Source organism: Peromyscus leucopus, chromosome 4 (assembly GCF_004664715.2).
Source record: "Peromyscus leucopus breed LL Stock chromosome 4, UCI_PerLeu_2.1, whole genome shotgun sequence".
NCBI classification, from domain to species: domain Eukaryota; kingdom Metazoa; phylum Chordata; class Mammalia; order Rodentia; family Cricetidae; genus Peromyscus; species Peromyscus leucopus.
Genome location: NC_051066.1, coordinates 128,625,253 through 128,646,775, shown reverse-complemented (window position 1 = coordinate 128,646,775; position 21,523 = coordinate 128,625,253). Strand labels below are relative to the sequence as shown.

The window sequence follows — 21,523 nt, the reverse complement described above, 5'->3', positions numbered from 1 at the left end:
TGCTAAATTTATGTGGGCAATGCTTGATAAACAAGCACATCCCAAAATATTCCAAGGAAACACAGCAGGGATGGGTTAAAGAATAATAAGAGGCGAAGAAAGGACAGCTGTGTGTTCCACGTGGCCCGTATTATTCTGTTGGCAAGGAGCAGTAAGTACTACTGTAGCACTTATTTCAAAACAAGATAAACCACCTTGAAGAATCACAACTTCACTTCGCCAAGTGCTGCGCTCCCGCGGTGCTGAGCCGCGAGCCTGGGTCTCGGCCCTTCTTGCTGAACAATGGCTTGCATTCAGGTCTCCTCTCTGAAACACTATAGTGGGCAATACTAACTACAGTCTGCCTACCCCTCAGCTCTACTTCCCAGGGACACAAACTCGGTGCAAAAGAACCTGGAAGGAAGAAAACAGCTACCAAAATGGCAGCCAAGCTACAGCACAAGGGCAACCGATGGGCTGAAGGAAGGGTAACAATGGCCTTACGCGAATTAGCGCAGAAGGACGCCGTGGGAAGCCACAGTGGAGTCCAAACCACCAAATTGTGGGAATTTCAGCAATATGCATGTCAAATGCTGGCAATTTTGCAAAATTGTCCAGCAAAATGTCCAGCCAGATTTCTTAGTAAAATCCAGTAAATTCTTTTCAACTTGTATTGGAAAACTTAAGTTTAAATGGAAACCAACAAAAGATAAAGGGCATCAAGATCAAAATAAAGATGGCGAAGTCGGGCTGGGCCTGTGGCTCAGCTGTTCAGAGCCCGGACAGACTGCTCCTGCAGAAGACCTGAGTTCTGTCAACTGTCCCCACTGTAACTCCAGCTCCCATGGGCATCTGACAGCTCTGGCCTACCCAGGCACCTCACTCATAGACACAACTAAAATCACAATAAATATTTTATACAAATTGAAATTCAATGGAAAGTAGTCACATGTATAAAATGAGCAAATGTATAAATTTTTTTATTTATTTGGTTTCTTCAAACAGGGTCTCACCTTGGCTGTCCTGGAACTCAGTACTAGACCTGGCTGGCCTTGAACTCAGAGATCCACCTACCTCTGCTCATGCTCAAACGTTTAAAGCTTTAACCCAGGGCAGGTACCAAGTCCAGCTCAAATGTGTAAAGTTTTATCTCAGGGTATGTTCTTTATTTAGAAACTTTCCAAGTTACCTCTGAGTACAGAAAGATGAAACTCTCTAAGACACAGCCTGAAGGGATAAGAAAACAACATGGCCAGGAGCCTCTCTGCCTTCCTTAGAATGCCTAGGTGAAGGCCTCCTGCTAGTTATGTCCCCATGATCAGCCAGGTCACCCCCTAAAACAACCCAGTGCCCTTCCAGGGTCATCAGAACACGCCTGTGTGCCCAGCTACCCCAGCGCCAATGACGGTGAGTGGCTGACACAGCAGAGAACTAGAGGACGGGCCTGGAGAAGGGATCCGGACATGTGAAGTGAAAACACCAAGGAACCAGAAAAGAATGTGAGCTCCAAGAACGGACAGCAAAATCCAAGGGCTGGTATAAAACTAGATTCCCTGCACCCCGAGAATAGGCCTTGCTTTGTTATCTCCACATCCAATCTGTTAGCAACAAAGTAGGGCTGGAGCCATGGATCTGGTCAGGAGCACACACTGCTCTGGTGAAGGACCCAGGCCAAGGAGGCTCAACTGTGTGTAACTCCAGCTCCAGGGGATCTGTTGGTCTCTGAGGGCACGCACCCTTAAACATTAAAATAAAACCACTCGGAATCCAACTGTGCTTACCATCTCCCCTGCAAACTCAAGCCCAAGCTACAGCTGCCCCCTTCCTAGAAGCCACTTGGCAACAGCCTCATGGAAATGGCAAAGGCTCCCCTGCCACCAGGCTACCCTACCACAGACAGAAAGCACAGGCATGTGCCCATTGTCCGTCTCTCTGATTAAAGTACAAACAAGCGTCTTCTGTTGCTTTTGTTCCCCTCTGGATTTGCAGGGGCTGAAACAGTGCCAAGGGGTGTGTGTGTGTGTGTGTGTGTGTGTGTGTGTGTGTGTGTGTGCGTGCGTGTGCGCGCGCGCCTTTAATCCCAGCACTCGGGAGGCAGAGTCAGGCGGATCTCTGTTGAGTTCGAGGCCAGCCTGGGCTACCAAGTGAGTTCCAGGAAAGGCGCAAAGCTACACAGAGAAACCCTGTCTCGAAAAACAAAAAACAACAACAACAAAATCCATATAAAATAAAACCAACACATCTCAGGAAGAAAAAAAGCGACCATGGAAACTTCTGAAGTTGAAATACGTGAACTTGCACCTTGGCGAGCGCCTGTGGGCCACAGGTGGAGCACTGTGGTTTGGATGTAAAGTGTCCCAAAGCTGCTGCTTCTTCCTAGCCTGCCGCTGCTTTGGGAGGCTGTAGAACCTTTGGCCTGTGGCCCAGCCGGGGAATGTAAGCCACCAGGGACAGGCCTGTGGAGGTGACAGACCTGTCTTAACTTCCAGCCTGAGTTGTGCTTTCTGGTCAAAAGGAGCTCTCAGACCCTGCCACAGACTGAACCGCATCACCGGGTCATCTCCGCCCGGAGGATGGACTTCATTCCTGGAAAACAGTGAGCCGAATAAATGCTTGTGACCAAGTCATGTTTGAAAATGTAGCCTGTGTTATTCCTTGGTCAGCACCAACAGTAAAGAACATGCTTCGCCGGGCGTTGGTGGCGCACGCCTTTAATCCCAGCACTCGGGAGGCAGAGGCAGGCGGATCTCTGTGAGTTCGAGGCCAGCCTGGGCTACCAAGTGAGTTCCAGGAAAGGCGCAAAGCTACACAGAGAAACCCTGTCTCGAAAAACCAAAAAAAAAAAAAAAAAAAAAAAAAAAAAAAAAAGAACATGCTTCAACAGCAGCTTTGCCGAAGGCTTTTGGGGGGGTCCACACAGTCACCTGCCTCGGTGCCATTAAGGAGGTCCCTGCCCCTCGGCACAGGCTCCTTAACCACACACGCATTCTGAACAAAGAAGAATAAATCCGACAGACTGACTGCTTCCATTTACACTGACTGAAATCAGTCCAGAGTTTAACGCTCTTTATTTTATGCTTAAAATATACATATAAAAGAGGAGTGGAGAGGATTAAGAGGAAAAAAGACTGTGCTAAAACAAACACTTAAAGTTCTAGAAGACCAATAGTAAAGGACCAACTGATGCCGAAAGGAGGTAACTACGAGAAGTCTGATTAAAGCCTAAATGAGTGATGTCTCACTAGTTTCAAAACTGCGTACAATGATCTTCAAGAACAATGGCGTGCGTTCAGTTGTCACTGCCACACACAGGTCCACTGCCACACGTGGTGGTGAGTCTGAAAAGGGCTCTCAGGCCCGGGGTGCTGCAGAGCTCCTACTGGAAGCGGGTGGAGAACTTGGGAGACACGGGCACGGTCAGCGGCAGCTCACTTGACTTCACCTCCACCGCTGAGTACTTGCGGATTGGATTCGCCTTGTGCACCTGGGAGCAGGGAAGCAAGGTTACTGCCGAGAAGGACGCTGCAGAACTGTGCGTACCTGTCTGCTTTTGTCTCTTACAGGAAAATGGATGGAAAGGTTTGCAGATCCCAATTACAAATGTAAGGAAGGAGGGCACAGTAAAATGGAGAACTATGGTGCCCAAACAGGTTCCTACTCTTGCTCACTGGGCCACTCACTAAGAATGTCCAACTTGTAATATATGCACTTCACCTCTCATGGAGTACCAGGTTTCTTAGATATTCCATCCATACATTAAAAATGATTATTGAACTTTGAAAAAAAAAAAAGAATGTCCAACTTATCCTCTGTGTAAATTGCTAGGGAGAGTGACAGAGCCTTCCTCAACTGTAGAAGACAGTCACAAGTCAAAAATTTGTGCTAGGGGCTGGAGCAATGGCTCAGTGGTTAAGTGCATTGATTGCTCTTCCAAAGGACCCAGGTTCAATTCCCACCACCCACATGGTGGCTCACAACCATCTGCAACTCTAGTCCCAGGTTCTGTCACCCTCCTCTGACCTCTGAGGGCACCACGTACACACATGGTGGATACACATACATGCAAGCAAAACACTTATATGCATAAATTAATAAATAAATCTTTTAAAAATTAAAAAAATAAATGTAATATTTAAAAAGAAACAAGGAGATCTGATGCCCTTTTCTAGCTTCCATGGACACTCCATGCAAGCAGTACACAGACATATATGTAGTCAAAAAAACACTCATATCTGAAAAAAACAAAAAATTTTATTACCAGTTCTTTCCGTAGCCGGGCTAGCTCCTCCTTTTCCTGCGCCTCTTCTTGTTGCCTGACTTCTTCCAACTGCTGCATTTTCCAGGCTTCCATTTCAGCCATTCTCTTTCCCAACTCCTGCCGCTCCTTGGCTCTCTTCTCAGTGGCCAGTTGAAAGGGTTCCTGAACTAGAGAACCAGAAAGGTTCTCTGAGCACACAAACAGAGACAATATTGATGCACATGCAGTACTCCATAAACCTAGCCCCCCAGGACTAGGCCAAGTGGAAAGACATGGCTAGCCCCCAAAAGCTACCGAAGAAGTGTGGACTGAAGTCACTTGCAGACTTGGGATGCTGAGGAGAGCTGGACAGGCCTATGGAAGTCATTTAGTGTAACGAGACAAAGCAAGACCCAGTGAGGCGATGGGGCTGCTCAGCACTGCATGCCGCTCTCCCCACGGGAATCTTAACACAGAAGGAGAAGAATCCCAACCCCCTGCCATGTTGCCCAGTGCCTAAGAAACCCCAGCACCTTTCCCTCCTCCACTTGTCCCCTGCTGGGGGTGGAGAGCCTGTGACTGTGTCTGCCCCAACACAGTCGACAACTTAAGGGAGCTGTGGCCTCAACAAGAGCAGAAGGCTGGTCTAAGGGAAGAAGCTCCCGTCCTCTCAGGGAAGACATTTCTTGTTGACACAGCAAGTCCTAGCACCCCCTGGAAAGTCTGACATTCTGTCCCAACCCCCAATAGTACATAAAATACTACCTGCAACCGATTTCTTCTCTTTTTTGGGAACAAAGGGCTCTTGGAAGATGACGTTGTTTGGCCGAGCCTTGAAGCAAGCTGCTTCCTTCTGTTGCTTCAGCTCTTCTTCTAGCTGTGGGAGAGAAGTCTGTGAGACAGCTGAACACGTTTCATGACCACTGTGCAGGAACGCACAGCCGGAAGGTTCTGGACTGCCTCGTTAGGAAGACAGCCCTTCCCAGCCCTTGATTTCCTATAAGTGAGTAGTTCGACCCAGAGGCTCAGTTAAATCCTGGGTAGCTTCGGTTTTGAGAAGAGACAGAGGATAATGATGGTGGCAAAATTAGATGCCAGTTACACCAAACCACAATCGATCACTTGTCTTTAGTCACCTACTATGAGATATAAAGAGCAATTATATCATATACCATGCTGAAAAAACAGCCTATCTTATTGAGAACCAATTCTCCCATCCTGTTTTTTACCAAAGCACCAACTTAAGGAAATAGATGAGAAAGGAGTTACAGAAACTCTTGACTGAGAAGGAATCTTGCATCACCAGGCGGCTACTAAAGCAGAGGTGAGCAAAATTCTGCCTTCCGGCAAATCAAGATGAACTAAGAGTAGTCTTTACATGTTCAAATATACAAGGGGGGGGGGAATGGGGAGAGAAATAAATTATCTGACAGAAGTCATATGTAACCTATAAAACCTAAAATAAATATTATTTTACAGAAAAACTGATGTGACTCCTGGTTTACACAGAATATATTAAAATGATTAACCTGTCACCCCAGATGATTTCAATATAGATAGTGGATCGACCCACCAGTCCACCCTACCTATAGGCCTGCTCACTCACCTACACACTCATCCACCAACCAACCACCAAACAACCTTCCAGCTGTGCCCCTCTTCCTACCTGCTGTTTCCACATCTCAGCCTTATAGGCGCCCCTCTTGTCTGTTTCCAGGGAGAAAGGCTCAGCCTGAGTCACATTCTTCACCTTTTTCTCTGGCAAGTTAATGGTGTCAAAATGGGGCACAGGGAGGGCCTTGAACTTGGGCACCTAAAGGAAAAGCAAACAGAAGAGTAACATAAGGAACTTTGGTCAATGAGGAAGACAGGAAAATCGATCCCACAGAGGACATCAGATCCTGTTGATGACTTCAGTGCCTCCCCACCTTCAAGTCTGCATAAAACAGACAGATGACGAACACTAAACGGATCTCTTGCCAGACATGGTGATGCACACCGAGAAGCCCAGACCTCCAGGAGCTGATGACGGAGAATCAGGAAATCAATATACCTGCCTAGACTACATAGTGAGACAATATCTCAAAAGCCAAACAAAACCAAAAAAGGCTCTTAGCAAGTATGCTGGTGAGCATTCTGTCAGCTTGACACAAGCCAGGGTTATCCTGGAAGAGGAAACTTCAACTGAGAAAACACAGTCAAACAAGAACCTTCTTCTCAAGCTGCTTTTGGTTGTGGTATTTTATCACAGAGATAGAAAGCAAACTGAGACAGAGATAAAGCAATATTTGATCCTGAATATGCGTATAGACCTGAAAGACAGGAATATGTGTATGGACCTGAAAGACAGGAAATGCATATGTACCTGAAAGACAGGAATATGTGTATGGACCTGAAAGACAGGAAATGCATATGTACCCGAAAGACAGGAATATGTGTATGGACCTGAAAGTCAGTTTGCAAAGCAGTGGACCTTTTTAGACCCCAAAGAAACCTAGGTTTTCCTCCTAACACTTCCAAAACTGGCAGTCATGAGCCTCCTTGTGCCAAACAGGTTACTTAATTTACTTGCCCAACACATATTTCACAGGGGGTCTTGCAGGCCACCAGTGGAAAGCAATGATTTCAATAGTAATTTTATATAAGAAGTATACATATACCTTTTTATTAAAAAGTATATTTTTATACTTTTTATATATTTAGTAATTCTGTATAAAAGTTCCCTGGGGCTGGAGAGATGGCTCAGCAGTTAAGATCACTGACTGCTCTTCTGGAGGTCCTGAGCTCAATTCCCAGCAACCACATAGTAGCTCACAACCATCTGTAATGAGATCTGGTGCTCTCTTCTGGCCTGCAAGGACACATGCAGGCAGAATACTGTATACATAATAAATAAATCTTTGGGAAAAAAAAAAAAAAAGTTCCCTGAATGAGGTGTAGTGATAAATACATGCCTGTACTTGGAAGCAGAAACAGGAAGACAACCACAGATTCAAAGCCAGTCTGTTCTACACAGCAAGACACTGCCTCCAAACAAACAGACAGACAGACAGACAGGGGAGAAAAGGTTCCCTTTGAAGGACCAAAGATAGTATTTTGCAAATTACAAAATGAAAACACCTACCTCCCCTTTCTGCATTTCTTTTATTTTCTTCTCCTTCTGCACCTGGCGCTCTTTGTCCCGGGTATCAAAGGAGAAAGGGCACACCTCCACGTTTCTTGCCTCTGGGATATGGGGCTTATAAGGCACCCCATAATGTGGCACAGGTTGAGCTCGTATCACGACTGGCTTATCCTCTTCCTAAGAGAGAAACTACAGTTTACAAACAAGGATCCTCATGTCTCCCCTGTCTACCCACCTCAGAATGTGGACTCAGAAGGCACTGTATGAGATCAGCCACTAATTAATGCAAGTCACTCAGCCTAAGGTGTGACTACAGAAACCTAGATTCCTTTTCTATCAAAGATGGACAATGCCAATTCAGTTACCACATCATAGGTCAAAGCAATGTAAAAAGCATTTGGTAAATAACCAAAACAATTACTCTTTAAAAATCTCAAGTTCCTTACAGGAATGTTGGAGTAACTAATGAAATGAAGAGCAGAAGGTACTAAGTAAGCATACTTATACCTTAGACTCTGACTCAGACTCCAGACTCCACTAAAACATGTGACTGGAATTAATGGTTGCCAAACCCAGAATAGGACCAAGTTGGTTGTTTGGGTTCAAGCTAGTAACATAAGAGTACCATGTATTTTAGTTTCAACTGAACCTATAAAAAGGTTTATGCTGAGGTCTGCTATAAAATTACCCTAACTCTGGATATTTATAGATAAAATAGGAGATGTAATAAGAAGCTAGGATGATCGATGACAGTTCACACTTGACAGTCCCATGAATCACCACCCTCAGTCACCTTTGTGACCCCTGGGTATCAAGGACAATATGTTTTAAAAGTCCCTCACTGAACAGTGACAATAACTCAGGAAACTCTTGACCATGTTACAAAGACATCATGATCGATGCTATCGGAACAGACGAGTCTCTAATGCTTCACTTTCCTGCTGTTTTCATGGACTGTAAGCCATTATCACTGAAAGCCCAGAGTCACACCTTACCAATTGCTCTCAGAGGAACAAAACAGATGATCGTTCACATCATTCTTACAGATAACTCCAGACAAGAGCTGATTGCCTTTGGGCCCCATAAAAGTAAAGACTGGTTAGGACTCAGACTGGTTAGGACACAGAGGGAAAAGGAGATGCCCTCCCCCAGGGAAATCACCTCATCTTCTCTGGTGGGCACTCGCATCCTGTTCCTCAGTGCAAAAACCGGTGACTTGGGGACAGTGGCTGGAATTACCTTCTTTTCAGGAACACCCTAGAAGGAGCACACAATTAGACATCCCAGAACAATTTCCAGTATGCTACATGGAACACTAAAACCCAGGCCTGGAAGATAAAACCCACATGAGTGGGCACTTGCCAACAAGCCTGACCTGTGTTTGATCCCATAACCCATGGTGGAAGGAGAGAGCCAACTCCCAAAGTTGTCTTCTAACTTCTACATGAGAATGCAAGTACTGACACTCCTAATCAAACATCACACAAAGACACACACACACACACACAGACAAAAACAAACAACTAAGGGGAATTAAGATGCCTTAAGAAAGGTTCGTGTGCCGAGACAACAGAGGCCTCCACTGTAGCACGGTCAGGACCTCCAGAAGCCCCACTCCTGGAAACCAAACCTGACCAACGTGGAAATCCCTTAAACAAAAGGGTGCAGTATTTGCATATAACCTATGCACATCTTCTCACATATTTTATGTCATTACTATATTATTCATAATACCTAACATGATAAAAATGTATTCAATATATTTATTTTATCATTTATTCCACCTCATTATGATTTTATTATATGAATTTATTATATTATGTAGGGAATATTAGCCAAGGAAAGAAGTTCGTACATGATTGGTACAAATTAATTTTTTCCTAAATATTTTCCATCCATGGTTAGTTGAATTCACAGATGCAGAACTCGGAACTGTAGTTGATTGTACATGCCATGCAAAAGTTTATTGTACTTCCTTTTTTGTTTTACGTGTATGAATATTGGCCTGCATGTATGTATGTGCACGCCTGGTGCCAGAGAAGGTCAGAAGAGGGTGTTGGGTACCCTGGAACTGGAGCTGTGGATGGCAGCGAACTACTTGTGGGTGCTGGGAATCAACCCAGGTCCTCCGAGAGTCACGAGTGCTCTTAACTGCTGAGCTGTCTTTCTAGCCTCAGATTTTCTGTTTTCTAAAGACTGCTATCACTAGCACAGGCAATCCAGTCATCAGAGTTTGTGATTAATATGCTTTCACATGATTCTTTCACATTTATTTTTTATTTTATGTGCGTTAGTGTTTTGCCGTGGTGAACTGCACCAGGATTACATGACATGGAAAGAAAGCCCAGCAGGCCAGGGCTCTGCTCTGGTCCATCTGTTTCCCACATGCATGCAGGCACACCAACAGCCTCCTAGCCAGAAGTTCACAAAACAAAGCAATTTACTATCTAAGGACTCACTCAGTCCTGCGATACCCACCCCTTTCATTTTTGGACCTTTCTCTGCATCCAACCATGATACAGCGAGAGTGGGAGGTGCTTGTGGTACAGAGGAGCAATGGTACCCCTAAGCAGCAGCCACACAGACAGTTCGCAGTGGAATCAACAGAAAGGAAAAGATGTTCTGTAAGAAATGATCTTGGGGGGCTGGAGAGATGGCTGGGGGCGGGGGGCCTTAGAGGAGCTGAGTCCAGCATCCGTATCAGAAGTTTATAAATACCTGTAACTCCAAGGAATCACACAGTCCTTTCTGACCTCCAAGGTACACACATATAAATAAAACAAACTTTTTAAGAACAAAGAAGGAAACCATCTTTGGGCAGTCCATGAGACGGCTCAGGGGTAAAAGTGCTGGCTTGTCAAGCATCATAACCAGAGGGTCCCATTCCTGGAACCCACATGGTAGGAAAGTCCTCTGACCTTCACACACACACACACACACACACACACACACACACACACACAAAGCAGACAAACAAATAAGTACTACAATACAAAAAACTTCATAAAAAAATTATGGTTAGCACTTGGGAGGCATAGGCAGACTGATCTCTGTGAATTCAAAACCAGCCTGATCTACAAAGCCAGTTCCAGGGGCTACCTGAGTCTTAAGAAAAGAAAAAAAAAAGAAAAAAAGAAAAAAGAAAGAAAAAGAGAGAGAAAGAAAAATAATCTTTGCAGCAACTATTTAAACAAATCCCATCTCCACTAAAGTCAAAGCCAACTAGGGACTCAATTAGAAACAAAGAAAAAGAAATACAATTTCCAGACACAGAAGTTTCCTTTTTGTTATTTTATTTTTTTTTTAAGATTTATTTTGTATACAGTGTTCTGCCTGCAGGCCAGAAGAGGGCACCAGTTCCCATTACAGATGGTTGGGAGCCACCATGTGGTTGCTGGGAATTGAACTCAGGACCTCTGGAAGAACAGCCAGTGTTTTTAAACGCTGAGCCATCTCTCCAGCCCCCTTTCTGTTATTTTTACATTTCAATTCTAAGTTCCTTGAGGCTCAGGAATGTTGACATTTGCATCCCTCTGCCTTCTCCATAGTGTAGAGCAGTGGTTCTCCACCTTCCTAATACTGCAACCATTTAATACAGCTCCTCAGGCTGTGCTGACCCAACTACAAAATTATTTCCTACTGCTACTTCATAACTCTGATTTTGCTACTATGAATGTAAATCTGTGTTTCCCCATGGTTTTAAGAAACCCCTGTGAAAGGGTCAGGTGATCCTCAAATGGGTTGTGACCCACAGGTTGAGAACCTTTGGTGTAGGGTAAGTGATCCAACAAGCTCACTTTTTTGGTTTGAAAACCTACCAATCCCTGAGCTCAAAACCCACCAATCCCCAACCTGGAAATCTCTACCCTAGAAAGTTCCTCCCTCAAGAAGCCCTAGAGAAGCCTGTCTCCTGCTCAGTTCTCTGTTGCTTCTCAACTGAGCAGAGGCAGCCACCCTCTCCCAAAAAATCTCTCGTGTGAGGTTTGTTGTGTGGTGTGACTTTGTGGTAGTCTTTGGCTCCCAACTGCCTGGATACCTCTCCCCTCAGAGCTGTGACACTTGTACAGGGGAACCTCTCCCCTCAGAGCTGTGACACTTGTACAGGGGAACCTCTCCCTCAGAGCTGAAACCTTACGCTCAGCACCTACCGTAAGAGCTGGTGGTGAAAGCACGTGGTCTGTTCTACCAGCCTCCTCTAGCTTTGAGGACAAGTGCCTGCCTCAGCCCACCTTTGAGCTCCCAGTGTCTAGCACAGATTACAGACACAAGCTGGTGCACACCAGCTGATAATGTCACTCACAGGGGTATCTAACGTTAGTGTGCCTGTGCTATGAGTCACCAGGTCAGGCACTGGGTAGGATACAAAGTGTATTATAACATGGACACACAAGTTCCCTGTTCTATCTTCCAGTAGAAGAAAAACGAGACAATAAACAAGTAGTAACTGAAATACATCTTAATCTTCATCAGTGTTCTAAAGAAAGCCAGTGGATGCTGCTGCTGCTAAGAGTAAATTAGGGAGAGTCTCCCTCAGTAGGCAGTGTGGCGGGAAAGGGACTGGGCGTTTACAAGTGGACAGTGTGCTTGGAAAGATGATGGGGCCGGAAATGCCCCAAGTGCCCTGGGATGCGCTCTCTGGCCTGGCTCAGTACTCTTAGGATCTCACCAGTAACATCATTTCAACACGAAGACTACACAAAAAGAAGCTGGACAACCTGCTGCTGTCCCTGAGCCATCCCTGAAACAGCAGATCGATCCTCTTCCCAGCTCTGCCGACACTGCAGGCCCCACCAGGTACCCGCAGCAAGTTTCCATTCCATACCCTCGTGCTCAAGGCTCCATCACACCGCCTCTGCCCCGAGTCCTCCACTACTCAAGGCCATCTTTCCACTGCCTTTGCCGTCTGTCAATCACAAGGGTGAAACAAAGAAGAGGAAACCCCCTTCTCCGATTTCTTACAGAACTTTTCCTTTGCCAAATTATGAGGATTGGTTCCCACTACAAACTGTCTGCATGACTGCTTCTCAGGGATTTAACTGCTCCTCCTTGTTCACAAGTAGCACGCCACACTCACTGTATCTCCCGAAGCACTGTAAGAGCACACAGGAGCACAGCTGTGTCCACATCCCTTCCTTCTTAAAGCTGAGTTCTCTTAAAAAAAAAAAAAGAAGAAGATGGAAAAGTGCTGTGGGATGTTCTGTATGTCCTGTGGGAGCCTGTTCTCGGGTTCCTCGTGGCTTTACCCAGCAGGTCAGCGTAGAGGATGATTAGGACCACGGGCTTGAGTGCAGGTGTCTGAGATGGTCTGCACTTGGCTGTGCTGTGGGATGGTCTGTATGTCAAGTTGCTCTGATTGGTCAATAAATAAAACCTGATTGGCCTGTCGCTAGGCAGGAAGTATAGGCGGGACTAACAGAGAGGAGAAATAAAAGAACAGGAAGGCAGGAGTCATTGCCAGCCGTCACCCTGACAAGCAGCATGAAAAGATGCCTGTAAGCCAAGAGCCACGTGGCAAGGTATAGATTTATAGAAATGTATTAATTTAAGCTATAAGAACAGTTAGCAAGAAGTCTGCCACGGCCATACAGTTTGTAAGCAATGTAAGTCTCTGTGTTTACTTGGTTGGGTCTGAGCGGCTGTGGGACTGGTGGGTGACAAAGATTTGTCCTGACTGTGGGCAAGGCAGGAAAACTCTAGCTACAGAAAAGAATACCTCTAAGCCAGTGTGGTGGCCCATGCCTTTAATCCCAGCATGTGGTAGGCAAAAGCAGGTGGATTTCTGTGAGTTCTGGGCCAGCCTGATCTCCACAAGGAGTTCTAGGACAGCCAAGACTACATTGAGAGACCTGTCTCAAAAAACAAAAGAAAGAGAGAGAAAAGAATATATCTAATGTCTCTTCTATGTGCCAGGGCTACATAGTGAGAGCCTGTCTCAAAACAAAAAACAAGAACACCTCAGGGGGCTGGAGAGATGGCTCAGTGGTTAAGAGCACTGACTGCTCTTACAGAGGACCCCGGTTCAATTCCCAGCACCCACATGGCAGCTCTCAACTGTCTGTAACTCCAGTTCCAGGGGATCCGACACCCTCACCCAGACATACATGCAGGCAAAACACTAATGCACATAAAATAAATAAATTGTTTAAAAAAATAATAATAAAGGATTTACTTAAAAAAATAAAATAAAATAAAATAAAATAAAATAAAATAAAATAAAATAAAACCCCCTCAAGACAGCACAAGCACTAAGAGGTACATTTCACTATCATCAACAGGACCATTTACTGAGTCAGGAACCCTATTGTTCGTTCACCTGAGAGCTCTCTGACCTGAACTCAGCAAATCAGAATGCCAGGGCTGGGAATCTGTTTATGTAAGAAGAGACCCAAAGGATTCTGAAAGCTGGCCAGGCAGCACTCTCCTTCAGCACCTCACAGATTTGGTCCTACCTTCCTTCTCTCTCCTCTCTCTCTCTCTCTCTCTCTCTCTCTCTCTCTCTCTCTCTCTCTCTCTCTCTCTCTCACACACACACACACACACACACACAGGGGTCGGGAGAATGGGGGCGCCATATGAAGAAAAGCTTTCAGTTAAAGAGGAAATGGTGATTATTTCTAGGTACAATCATGATTTTTATAAAGCCTTGGAAATGTAACTTGAGTTTGCTTTTGGTCTAATGCAAGGAAATGGAATAAACAAAACAATCTATCACCGCCCCTCACGGGCGACTCTAAAACAAGCAAAGGCAAAGACAGCACACAGAAGGCCAGCACAGTGCATGCAATCTGCAGTCCTGGCTGCCAGGAGGCTGAGGCAAGGACGTCTCTGTGTCCCAGAAGGTTAAGACAAGCCTGGGCAACAAAGCAAGACCCCTTCTCAAAGGAAAGATTCATTATTTAAATAGTATATGCTGTTCTAGTTTATATGTTATGAGACTTGAGCATTTACAGATCTTGGTTACCTATGCAAGGTTCCGATGGCAATCTTGCAGATACTGAGGGATGACTCCGTATGAAAAGGGACATGTGTCAGCCATCACAGCAACACAATGACAACACAAGGATGTCACCTCTACTACACATCATCAATGGTTGCTCCTCTACAAAGCACTCTCTGAAGTTTCCTCCCTTTTCTCCAGTTCTGCAGCCCTTTAAACCCCACCTCTTGCCGGGTGCCTTTAATCCCAGCACTCGGGAGGCAGAGGTGGTGGGTCTCTGTGAGTTTGAGGCCAGCCTGGACTACAAAGTGAGTTCCAGGACAGTCAGGACTACACAGAGAAACCCTGTTTTGAAAAAAACAAACCAAAAGGAAAAAACTGCATCTCTTTTAGAACACAACCTCATAGGAGTCTTTTATTATTTACCCACACATTGCCTCTTACTAGACTTGAAATCCTAAGGCCAAAAGACAGTTCTGCTGGATCTTTTTGTCATCTCCAGCCTGATACAATGACGACCTACTCACAGTACCAACCTGAGCATTTGTGAATGGGCAGATTTTTAGTACAGAACACTTCTGCCAGCTCCCACACCTCAACTATTCTTACCACGACATCTTCCAAGATCTTAGTGGGGCAAGGTCTGGAATGAAACTCAAAGTGTTCGTCCTCTGACTTTTTCTTTGACTCTCGATCCTGAATTCGTTTCTCAATTTCTAAATCAAAACCAATAGGCTGAGTGGGAGGTTTAACAGGAGGTCTCTTGGGCAAGATGGGGCCACTTCCAAAAATTCTGGGATCAAGTTCCCGGGCTTTGAATTTATATCTGTAAAGAGAGAATTTAAATAATAAACACAAAAGGCTTTTTAAATTAAACAAAAACTACACAAAGTAGAACAACACCTATTAAATAAGCGATAAGATAATCCACCCTGTGCAGCAAAATCTCTCCTCTCCATCTCATCTTCTTCACCTCCTGAGAAGAGTAAATGAAGCAGCCAGAAATTCCTATAGGGACTTGGGACTCCCTGACGACAGGCACCTGTAACCCTAGCATTCAGAAGGCAGAGACAGGGACTTGGGGCTCCCTGACGACAGGCACCGGTAACCCTAGCATTCAGAAGGCAGAGAGACAGGGGACCAGAAACTCAAGTTTGGGGCTGGAGAGCTGGCTTGGGGGTTAAAGGACTGGCTGCTACTCCAAAAAGCCTCAGTTCCCAGCACCCACAGCAAACAACCATTTGTAACCATCTCCAGTTCCAGAGGGTATGGTGATATTTTATTTGTGCTGAAATGTGATTTTATTTGTATGTTAATAAATAAAGTTGCCTGGGTTTCAGAGCTAATAGCAAGCCACAGCATAAGTCTGGCAGTGGTAGCACACGCCCTTAATCCCAATCACATGACAGGCAGATCTCTATGTGTTCAAGGATACCACCAGCATGGAGACACACGCCTTTAATCTCAATACCAACCATAAAAGACCTGGAGGTCTGTATAGATGGGCAGTGACGAGGAGGTCATGTGGTTGGGTTTACAAACGATGAGAAGGCAGAACAGAAAGTCAATAAAAAGACAGACACACAGGAAGTAGAGCTCTGGCAGAGAGGAAGGACAGCAGTGCCAGTGAAGAATAAGCTCAGCTCTCAGCTACTGCTCTGACCTCTTGGGCTTTTAACTCTGCAATTGGCTCTGTGTTTCTTATTTAATAAGACTGTTCATCTACAAGAGGGTCCAACATCTTCTTTTGGCTTCCTTGGGCACCAGGCATGCCAGTGGTGCAGATACTGCATTAAGGCAAACCTCCCATAAATATAAAATAAAAATTTTAAAAAATCAAAGTCATCTTTGCTAATAGCAACTTTGAAACCCTGTCTTTAAAAAAGATAGAGCCAACGCTGGTAACATGGTCTGTAATCCCAGCAATTCAGGCCTAGGCAAGAGAATTGGATAACAACTAGAACACACCTTGGCTAAAACGCCAGCACAAGCAACTCAGTGAGGCTCTAAGTTAAAAAGGGCTGGGGTATAGCTCAACAGCAGTGTTTGTCTTACCTGCACAAAGGTCCTGGGTTTCACCCCCAACACCACAAAGATCAGGGATGATCTTGGCAGGCAAGTTTCAGTGCTGACTACACTAAGTCCCAGCCTTTCCCAAGAGTAAAGCTGTAAAAATCCTTTGAAAGTCAGGAAGAGGTAAGGTCTAGACCAACCTTAGTCCTAAATTGGAATCCAAAAGTAAGTTCTGCCATCCCCACTTCTGCATTGGATTTTCACCAGCTTCTGCTCCAGGGCACCTCCCTGTTCCCACTTTCATTCAGAGACAGGAAGGAGCACAGCCGACAGAGCCACCGTGAGAAGTGGCAGCAACGGCTGCCCTGTAGGCCGGAAGCAGCCAGGCAGGTTTTACTAGCGCTCCTCATAGAGGAAGTGGACTTACTGCTGCAGTTTCTCCAACTCCTCAGCCTCCTGTTCTGCTGTGCTTTTGCAGGTCACAAGCCTCGCACGGTATTTGGTTTGCAATATGGGAGTCTGGGGGTCTCTTGAGATCTTGGTCACAGGTCTGGAGGGTAACAAGTCTGTAAAGCAAAATCAGACATTTGCTCAGTTCCCCAAGATCCAGTTCACCTGTAAGTGCGGGCCCAACAAAGCGCCAGGCTTTGTGCTCTCAACCTACAGATGTTCCCTCCCTCCCTCCCTCCCTCCCTCCCTCCCACCACCCTTATCCAAGGGTGAATTCGTCTGCCATCTCTGCACTAAAGGTCTAGCCGAGCCCCATGGGGTTCTGTGCCACTGCACAGGCCTTTCTACTGACAATACCAACTATTTTGCTTGTTGTTGACAATGTTTTTATTACTGTTTTCAGACACCAGACCTTTACAAACCTATGAGTAATTCCCAACTTCATGAATTTCACAACAAACATCTGTGTCAAAGCAAGTCAATGGTAAAGCCAGGTATGGTGTACATGCCTGTCATCCCAGCATTTAGGAAGCTGAGGCAGGAGGATCAATAGTTGATTCCCAACCTAGGCTACATTTCAACTTTCAAACCAACCTCACTATAGAGCTACACCAAACAGAGATGCAAAGAAGAAGGAAGTCTGACAGACAGCTGGAGAAAGTCAGACAAAAGAGCAAGAACAACTGCTCCAGAATGTTAGCATTCAGACCAGCGGTTCTCAGCTAACGCTGTGACCCTTTAATGTCCTGGCAACCCCCAACCAGAAAATTATTTTTGTTGCTACTTCCTAACTGTATTTTTGTTACCGTTATTAGCTTTTATACAAATATCTACATTTTCCGATGGTCTTAGGTGACCTCTGTGAAAGGGTCATTCAACCCCCAAGAGGTCATGACCCATAGGTTGAGAACCGCTGATTTAGAGCATTACCAACGCTCACCGAGGCTACTGATTTCCCTGGTCGGTAACAAACCTGACAATTTTCATAATTACTGAAAATGAATTCTTCTATCTAGACCTTATATAACAGTGAGAAAAATTAATTATCTAATTCATTTACTGGGTTCTCTTTTGAACAGATTCTGACTATGAAGCTTTGACTAGGTGAGAACTTAATTCCATGAAGATAAAAACAATTTTCATAGTATAAAATGTCAGACTGTAGTAGTAGTGTTAAGAAACACTGTAGTTAGGGTTGAGAATGGAGTACATTGGTAGAGTGCCTGCCTAGCATGCACAAGGTCTAAGGCTGAATCCTCAGCACTGCAAAAAGAAAACAGAGAAATACTACATTAAAAGTAACTCATGTAGCCACCTAAAACAAAGTGCTAACCAATGCTTACTAGGAAGAGAAAACTTTTAGATAGCTCAAAAATACATCCTGTTTTATCCAAAATATTAGCCATATTTGTTTTTGTTTTGAATATGCGTTCTTTGTAGCACAGGCTAGCCTTGAAATCACTATTTAGACCAAACTGGCCTTGCCCTACCTCCCAAATGCTGGAACTACAAGCATGCACACCAGTCCAGCTTAGCCATACATATCTCCTGATAAGTTATTTTACATTATTTTCTTTTCTTTGGTTTTTTTGAGATAAGGTTTCTCTGTGTAGTGGCTGTCCTGGAACCTGCTTGGTAGACCACACTGGCTTCAAACTCAGAGATCTGCCTACCTCTGCCACCCGAGTGCTGGGACTAAAGGTGAGTTACCACACCCGGCAATTATTTTCAACCTGCAGATTTTATGCTCTTGTAGAAATTACTTTCATAAAGACAGAAACAACTGAGATCCTCTCATGTGTGCCCCACCCAGTCTACACACACTTGTCAGCCTTTGCGCCCCTCCTCCTCCCCCTCCCCCTCCTCCTCCTGAGGATCACTGCTGCTGTGCAGGGATGGCGGAGGCCCGGCCCGATAAGTGCTGGAGCAGACTTACTCTCGTCCTTCTTATTCCTCAGGTGGTATCTAGTAGGGGTTCGTCTGTGGAAGGCTTCGACCTGCTGTGCAATGGGCACATACTGAGAAGCGGCTTCGTCAAATGTTCTCTTCTTTCCTTTGGACAGATTGAATGGCTTAACAATGGTGCATCCTTTAGTCACTCGGGCCTGTGAAGAGAAAAGGTGTCAGCAAATGAAATGGGATCTACCGCCAGCACATGTTCAGGTGTGGTGGAGCCAGGATCCTTACACTTATCAGTCCTTCGGCAAGGGTTACACAGTCTGACATCATGTTTCTTCTTTGAAAAATCTGGCACTTAGGAGATTGTTTTATAATAGTACATATGCAGTTTTCCCCAAGTCTATAATGCTTTGAACCAGTCAAGAGCAAGTTTTGTAGAATTCAAAGGGAAAGAGAAAGGAAAGGTAAAAGCACACAAAACTGGCATGGGCTGCTGGGTCTGCATCAGGTCAGGCAGAAGCCTAACTTAGCTCTCTCCACATAGACCCTCAAACTGACTGATACGAAAGCCTACCCCCACGGTGGATCATTAACTTTTTATCTATTTTTAATGAATTTTTTAAGTTAGGTCTCTCTGTGTAGCCCTGGTTGGCCTGGAACTCACTATGTAGAGCAGGCTGCCTTTAACTCACAAGAAATCCACCTGCCTCTTTTGAAAGGAAGCAAAACTCCAGGGCATATTTCTAAAGAGGCAGCAACGAATTCAGGCTTTAAGATTGACTCAAGACCGGCCACAGAGTACAACCTCATCTCAAATAAAAGACAATGGTGACTACAAATGTGAGCGGCTTGCTAGTTCCAGAATGATGATTTAGCATCACCATTGCTTCTGGTGGTGCTCTGCTAATAAAACTGGACACGTGGGCACCAGTCATACATATGATGCATAAACATCCATGCAGACCAAACACATGTACACATAAAATAAATAAATCATTTGGGGGGATGGAGAGGTAGCTCAGTGGTTAAGAACACCTGCTGTTCTTCTGTAGGCCCCGAGTTCAATTCCCAGCACCCACTTTAGGTGACTTAGACAAACACCTCTAATTCCAATTATGGAATTCCCACTCCCTCTTCTAACCTCCACTATCACCCACACATATATGGCATACACTCAAAACACAAATACTACAAGAAAAATAAGTATTAAAAGTATTTAAAAATAAAACCTTGCCTGAAGTCAGGAGTGGTGGTGCACCCCACCATCCCATTGTTGGGGAGGTGAAGGCAGGAGGATCAGGAATTCAAAGGTCATCCTCAGCTACACAGTAAGTTTAAGGCAAGCCTAAACTAAATGGGACCCTGTCTTAAAACAACAATAACTAAACTAGATGGAGAGATGGCTCTACAGTTAAGATTAACTACTACTCTCTGTAAAATTAAAAAAAAAAAATGCAGAACAGTGGTAGCGAATACTTTTAATCCTAGCACTCAGGGAGGCAGAGGCAGAGGGATCTCTATGAGTTCAAGTCCAGTCTGGTATACAGAGCAAGTTCCAGGAAAGCCAGGACTACACAGAGAAACCTTGTCTCTAAAAACCAAAAGAAAAAAGAAAACAAAACTAAACAAAAAACTGAAGACAATATGAGCGGTCCACTCCAACCGCAGTTTTCACATAAGGTCTGAGAGATCTGGGACTCAACGTTGTAGACAACAGGCTTTTCTTAGGATTCCCGCCCTGCCCCCCCCCCCCAGTTGATGTTTAGCAAGGTTTTGAAAGAACAGGTCCTAAAACCTTTATGCCAATACCTAGCCCCTGGTTCTAATCTCCTTTATCAATTAGCTAATGTCTCTTGCAGGTTAAACTAGGTGTCAACCATGCTCACATGGCTCTAGATTTAACTTCTTTCCTTCATTTCTGACATAATTACTTCATTTCCCCCTCTCCTTTCCTCCCTCCAAAGCCTCCCATATCCACCCCCCTTTCAGATTTACAGCCTCTTTTTTCATTAACTGTTACATACATACATGTATATTCCTATATATAACCTGCTCAGTCTGTGTGCTGGCTGGTATTATATCAACTTGACACAAGCTAGAGTTATCTGAAAGGAGGGACCCTCTATTGAGATTGCCTCTATAAGATCCGGCTGTTTTTTTCTTAATTAATGATGGATGTTGAGGGCCCAGATCATTGTGGGTAGTCGTTCCTAGGCAGATGGTCCCGGGTTCTATAAGAAAAGAGGCTAAGCAAGCCATAGGGAGCAAGTCAGTAAGCAGCTCCTGCTCCTCTCCATGGCCTCTAAATCAGCTCCTCCCTCCAAGATCCTGCCTTGTTTGAGTTCCTATCCTGACTTCCTTCAGTGATGAACAGTGTTGTGGAAGTGTAAGCCAAATAAATCCTTTCCTCTCGATTTTCTTTGGTCATGGCATTTCATCCCAGCAATAGTTACCCTAACTAAGACAGTCTGTATAATATTATTTGTATGTATGTTTCCAGGCTGACCCTTCGTATTGGATAACCAACTGATGTGCTCTTCCCTGAGAAAACTATTTCTCCAGTTCTCAGCACTCCTTCGTTACTTGCAGTTCTTTGTAGAGGACTGAGGCCTCCTGACCTTTCCCTCACCCGTGCTAGGTTGTCCTTGTTCAGCTCATGTTTAGGCAGTCAGGCTGGTGAGACTCTACAGGTGTAGCTTCTGACATTCCCAGGAGACATCTCACAGTAAACTCCCTGATCCCTGATGAGGGTTGGGGCATACCTCTCACACTGTGTGTGTCCGGTTTTACTAACAGAGCACCACCAGAGGCTATGATGACCCTAAACCCTCACATTTGCAGTCATCACTGTCTTCTATTGGAGATGAGGTGCTGTGGAACAATC

At 45.0% G+C, this 21,523-nt stretch overlaps 1 protein-coding gene across 4 annotated transcripts in view; it reads right to left on the bottom strand.

The window, feature by feature from the left end:
* Positions 1-3,030: 3,030 nt before the first annotated feature.
* Tpx2 (TPX2 microtubule nucleation factor) overlaps positions 3,031-21,523 on the bottom strand; it is a 62,490-nt gene continuing 43,997 nt past the window's right edge. For 3 of the 4 annotated variants that reach the window (XM_037205300.1, XM_037205301.1, XM_028887529.2), the window contains 9 exons: positions 18,677-18,845; positions 16,718-16,856; positions 14,887-15,103; positions 8,502-8,597; positions 7,341-7,517; positions 5,883-6,029; positions 4,982-5,093; positions 4,238-4,425; positions 3,031-3,463 (listed from right to left, as the gene is read on the bottom strand). In XM_037205300.1, the coding sequence (XP_037061195.1) occupies positions 3,356-3,463; positions 4,238-4,425; positions 4,982-5,093; positions 5,883-6,029; positions 7,341-7,517; positions 8,502-8,597; positions 14,887-15,103; positions 16,718-16,856; positions 18,677-18,845 (1,353 nt within the window). In that variant the 3' untranslated portion in view covers positions 3,031-3,355. The remainder of the gene's footprint in view (positions 3,464-4,237; positions 4,426-4,981; positions 5,094-5,882; positions 6,030-7,340; positions 7,518-8,501; positions 8,598-14,886; positions 15,104-16,717; positions 16,857-18,676; positions 18,846-21,523) is intronic. The other variant, XM_037205302.1, reaches the window with a different exon arrangement.